We start from the raw sequence: 6,000 nt of genomic DNA, 5'->3' as shown, positions 1-6,000 counted from the left end.
ACTCCAACACTTTTCTCCAACACACGGCTGACCAGGGATCTCTCCCACTCTTCCCACCTCCCATTGGCCTGTGTTAGAAGGATTTACAGTTTGGCCACATTACAAACACACCTTCCATGGCCATCAAATCCCGGGTTGAGACTTGAACCCACAGCATCTGGCTCAGAATCAGGGGCACTGCCCTCCTGTGCCAGCAGACTTCCGAATAACTTATATTCGGAATATTTACCCCCCATGCTGCACCCATATTGTAGTCATGTCTCACTATTGGTCACAGCCTCATTCCTTATAACTCATGGGGTGGCGGGGGGAGATGGTGGTGTAGTGGGAATGTTGCTGGGCTGGCAATCCCTGAGGAATGGGCTCATAATCCTCCCATGGTAGCTGGTGGAATTTAACTTCAATTAATAAATCTGGAATGAAAAGCTAGTCAACAATAGTGACTCTAACAACAATCATCAATTGTGGTAAACACCCATCTGGTGCACTAATGCAGGGAATCTGCTGGTCTACATGTGACTCCAGCACCAGAGCAATGACTATTTAACTCCCCTCTGAAGTGGCCGAGCAAGCCACTCAGGTCAAGGGCAATTAGGGATGGGCAACACATGCTGGGCCTTGCCAGCGACACCCACATCCCAGGAAAGAATAAAGGCAAACAGCTCCCTTTAAGATAATTTTGTGCTTACAGCTTCATTCCTCCAGCGACTTGAGTCTGGCTCCCAATTTGGGTAACTGTCCAGCGCCCATATATCCAGCTGGCTTATTTCTCATGCTCTTTGATCTCTGACCTTCACCCTCCTTCCACCCGCCCCCCCATCGCCCACCTCCCCACCTCTAAACAAGGTCAAAGAATCTGTGCGCCTGGTGTCCACATCCAGCCGCTGGTACCTGGAAAAACGTCATCGTTGAGCCGCCCTGAATTGTCCCATATTCGATGTTGGTTTGGTCAGCGAGATCATCGGCGGATTCGATGGGGACTTCCATCCTTTGGACTGTCAGGAACGCTGCGAGGTTTGCAGTGTACGAGGAGATAATGATCAGAGTGAAGGCCCACCTAATTATCAGGCACAGAATTCAGATCACCGGCAATTAATACAGGGCAGGAATAAAATATCAACTCACCCAGCCGTACCCATCGGTGGAATGTCAATGGATGGAATCTCCCTATTCTAAAGAATCCCATCTCCCTGACCAGATCTTCCTGATCTATAGGACACCAAGGGATCAAATCTCTGATATCTAGAAGCCTTAAATGGTTCCTCAATAAATCCATCACCTCTTGTCTGGGGAACCCCCAATGGACCAGCTCATCACCAGTTGCAATGGATCACCTCACACCCAATCTCTCCAATCCCAGTGAGCTGTGCATACCTCTCTTCAAACCCATCCCAATCGATCAAACGACAACCAATTTACGGAATACTGATGGCCCAGGTCACTTTGACCGATAGAGACCAAGCTCAACGATCAAATTGCCTCCAACCAATGCAACCTCAAATCACCTTGTGTCTACAGATCGAGCTTCAGTCAATGAGATCCACCATGAGCCAAAGACCATCTCCTGTCTAAGTGTCCCCCAGTGATTCTACCCACAACTACTCGATGGGATCCAATGAACCAAATAGATCCTTCGGTCATAGCAACTAGAAGTGACTGGGTCCCTGTGCTTCTGTTGATAGAATCCCAATTGGATCAATTAACTGATGCTGATAGAATCTCCAAACTAGCTCAGTCTACGGAAACCCAATGGAGAAAAGGTGCAGCATTTTGCAGTATGCATATGCCGGTAAATATATTTCTTCAGATATGCATCCCCGATCCCTGTACTCTCATATGTTAATGGTGGGAATGAGGTGGTGTGTGAATGGCTTCCATGGCAGGTTTGCTGTTAGGGTCCGCTTATCCTTCCCGGCGGCTGTACAAACTCACCAGACTCCGCTGACACATCGCGTGGAGAGCGCCCGGGGCATGATCTCGGAGCCCTGCTGCATGAAGCCTCCAACGGGGAACCAGAGGCTGTTCCCCAGGGTGTACTGGTTCTCCAGGATATCCATACGTTCCCTCAGGCACGGGTGGGGGTTGTACCATTCGTAAGGGCTCATTCTTGCAGAGAAAAGGAGAGAAGGCACAGTGAGAGCTGGGGTGGCCTTGGGGTCTGCTTCCGGCCCTGCCCCCAACACGCACACACACACACTGAGGGGACAGGAGGAGGCGCTCTCAGCCGCTGGAGCCTGTTCCACCGTTCAGTCAGATCATGGCTAATCTGCTTAGTAACTCCCACCTACGCACCTCGGTCCTGTAACCTAGGACAATCTTACCAACAAAGATCTATTCACCTCGGTATTGAAATTTCCCATTGATCCCTCCAACTTTTTGCAGGACAATGTTTCAGGTTTCCACTCCTCCTTCTTGAAGAGGTGCTCCCTGGCATCGCCCCATGAACTGCCTGGCTTGAATTTTAAGGCTCTGAACTCCTCACACCACCACCACCACTCCCCCAACCCTAACCAGAGGAAATAGTTCTCTCTATCTCCTGTCGTGCCCAGTACATAGAAACATAGAAAATAGGAAGAGTAGGTCATTCGGCCCATCAAGCCTGCTCCACCATTCAATATGATCATGGCTGATCCTTTGTCTCAACATCATACTCCCGCTCTCTCCGCACTGTACTCCCGCTCTCTCCGCGCCGTACTCCCGCTCTCTCCGCACCGTACTCCCGCTCTCTCCACACCGTACTCCCGCTCTCTCCGCGCCGTATTCCCACTCTCTCCGCGCCGTACTCCCGCTCTCTCCGCGCCGTACTCCCGCTCTCTCCGCACCGTACTCCCGCTCTCTCCGTGCCCTACTCCCCCTCTCTCCGCGCCGTACTCCCACGCTCTCCGCACCGTACTCCCGCTCTCTCCGCGCCGTACTCCCGCTCTCTCCGCGCCGTACTCCCGCTCTCTCCGCACCGTACTCCCGCTCTCTCCGCACCATACTCCCGCTCTCTCCGCGCCGTATTCCCACTCTCTCTGCGCCGTTCTCCCGCTCTCTCCGCACCGTACTCCCGCTCTCTCCGCACCATACTCCCACTCTCTCCGCACCGTACTCCCGCTCTCTACGCACCGTACTCCCACTCTCCCCGCACCGTTCTCCCGCTCTCTCCACACCATACTCCCGCTCTCTCCGCACCATACTCCCGCTCTCCCCACACCAAACTCCCGCTCTCCCCACACCAAACTCCTGCTCTCTCCACACCATACTCCCACTGTCTCCACACCATACACCCGCTCTCTCCACACTGTACTCCCGCTCTCTACACACCGTATTCCCGCTCTCTCCGCACCGTACTCCCGCTCTCTCCACTCCATACTCTCACTGTCTCCACACCATACTCCCACTGTCTCCACAACATACTCCCGCTCTCTCCGTACCGCACTCCCGCTCTCTTCGCACCGTACTCCTGCTCTCTCCGCACCATACTCCCGCTATCTCCGCACCGTACTCCCGCTCTCTCCGCACCGTCCTCCCGCTCTCTCCGCACCATACACCCCTCTCTCCGCACCGTACTCCCGCTCCCTCCTCACCGTACTCCCGCTCACTCCGCACTGTACTCCTGCTCTCTCCACACCGTACTCCCAATCTCTCCGCACCGTACTCCTGCTCTCTCCGCACCGTACTCCTGCTCTCTCCGCGCCGTACTCCCACTCTCCCTGCACCGTACTCCCGCTCTCTCCGCACCATACTCCCACTCTCTCCGCACCGTACTCCCACTCTCTCCACACCGTACTCCCACTCTCTCCACACTGTACTCCCACTCTCTCCACACTGTACTCTCACTGTCTCCACACCATACTCCCACTCTCTCCACACCGTACTCCCGCTCTCTCCGCACCGTACTCCCGCTCTCTCCGCGCCGTACTCCAGCTCTCTCCGCGCCGTACTCCCGCTCTCTCCGCACCGTACTCCCGCTCTCTCCGCACCGTACTCCCGCTTTCTCCGCACCATACTCCCGGTCTCTACGCACCGTACTCCCACTCTCCCTGCACCGTACTCCCGCTCTCTCCACACCATACTCCCGCTCTCTCCACACCATACTCCCGCTCTCCCCACACCAAACTCCCGCTCTCCCCACACCGTACTCCTGCTCTCTGCACACCGTACTCCCGCACTCTCCACTCCATACTCTCACTGTCTCCACACCATACTCCCACTGTCTCCACAACATACTCCCACTCTCTCCGTACCACACTCCCGCTCTCTCCGCACCGTACTCCTGCTCTCTCCACACCATACTCCTGCTCTCTCCGCACCGTACTCCCGCTCTCTCCACAACATCCTCCCGCTCTCTCCGCACCGTACGTACACCCCTTTCTCCGCACCGTACTCCCGCTCTCTCCTCACCGTACTCCCGCTCTCTCCGCACCGTACTCCCACTCTCTCCACACCATACTCCCACTCTCTCCACACTGTACTCCCACTCTCTCCACACTGTACTCTCACTGTCTCCACACCATACTCTCATTGACTCCACACCATACTCCCACTCTCTCCACACCGTACTCCCGCTCTCTCCGCACCGTACTCCCGCTCTCTCTGCGCCGTACTCCCACTCTCTCCGCACCGTACTCCCGCTCTCTCCGCGCCGTACTCCAGCTCTCTCCGCGCCGTACTCCCGCTCTCTCCGCACCGTACTCCCGCTCTCTCCGCACCGTACTCCCGGTCTCTATGCACTGTACTCCCAGTCTCCCTGCACCGTACTCCCGCTCTCTCCACACCATACTCCCGCTCTCTCCACACCATACTCCCGCTCTCCCCACACCAAACTCCCGCTCTCCCCACACCGTACTCCTGCTCTCTGCACACCGTACTCCCGCACTCTCCACTCCATACTCTCACTGTCTCCACACCATACTCCCACTGTCTCCACAACATACTCCCATTCTCTCCATACCACACTCCCGCTCTCTCCGCACCGTACTCCTGCTCTCTCCGCACCATACTCCTGCTCTCTCCGCACCGTACTCCCGCTCTCTCCACAACATCCTCCCGCTCTCTCCGCACCGTACACCGCTCTCTCCACACCATACACCCCTCTCTCCGCACCGTACTCCCGCTCTCTCCTCACCGTACTCCTGCTCTCTCCGCACCGTTCTCCCGCTCTCTCTGCACCGTGCACCCGCTCTCTCCACACCGTACTCCCGCTCTCTCCACTCCATACTCTCACAGTCTCCACACCATACTCCCACTGTCTCCACAACATACTCCCGCTCTCTCCACACCACATTCCCACTCTCTCAGCACCGTACTCCTGCTCTCTCCGCACCGTACACCCGCTCTCTCCACACTGTACTCCCACTCTCTCCACACCGTACTCCCACTCTCTCCGCACCGTACTCCCGCTCTCTCCACACCGTTCTCCCGCTCTCTCCGCACCGTACACCCGCTCTCTCCGCACCATACTCCCGCTCTCTCCGCACCGTACTCCCGCTCTCTACGCACCGTACTCCCACTCTCTCCGCACCGTACTCCCACTCTCTCCACACCGTACTCCCACTCTCTCCACACTGTACTCCCACTCTCTCCACACTGTACTCTCACTGTCTCCACACTGTACTCCCACTCTCTCCACACTGTACTCTCACTGTCTCCACACCATACTCCCACTCTCTCCACACCGTACTCCCGCTCTCTCCGCACCGTACTCCCGCTCTCTCCGCGCCGTACTCCCGCTCTCTCCGCACCGTACTCCCGCTCTCTCCGCACCGTACTCCCGCTCTCTCCGCACCGTACTCCCGCTCTCTCCACACCGTACTCCCGGTCTCTACGCACCGTACTCCCACTCTCCCTGCACCGTACTCCTGCTCTCTCCACACCATACTCCCGCTCTCCCCACACCAAACTCCCGCTCTCCCCACACCGTACTCCTGCTCTCTGCACACCGTACTCCCGCACTCTCCACTCCATACTCTCACTGTCTCCACACCATACTCCCACTGTCTCCACAACATACTCCCA

General features: G+C 56.6%; 1 protein-coding gene across 1 annotated transcript in view; it reads right to left on the bottom strand.

Annotated features, from left to right (window-relative positions):
• Positions 1-891: 891 nt before the first annotated feature.
• LOC121274108 (glutamate receptor ionotropic, kainate 5-like) overlaps positions 892-6,000 on the bottom strand; it is a gene marked incomplete at its 3' end in the record, with an annotated part of 576,200 nt that continues 571,091 nt past the window's right edge. The window contains exons 14-15 of the mRNA XM_041181261.1: positions 1,933-2,106; positions 892-1,057 (exon numbers count right to left, since the gene is read on the bottom strand). Coding sequence (XP_041037195.1) covers positions 892-1,057; positions 1,933-2,106 — 340 coding nt within the window. The remainder of the gene's footprint in view (positions 1,058-1,932; positions 2,107-6,000) is intronic.

This window comes from Carcharodon carcharias, assembly GCF_017639515.1.
Source record: "Carcharodon carcharias isolate sCarCar2 chromosome 29 unlocalized genomic scaffold, sCarCar2.pri SUPER_29_unloc_5, whole genome shotgun sequence".
Lineage (NCBI taxonomy): Eukaryota > Metazoa > Chordata > Chondrichthyes > Lamniformes > Lamnidae > Carcharodon > Carcharodon carcharias.
The sequence above is the reverse complement of the archived record's forward strand: the minus strand, read 5'-3'. Positions and strand labels throughout refer to the sequence as shown.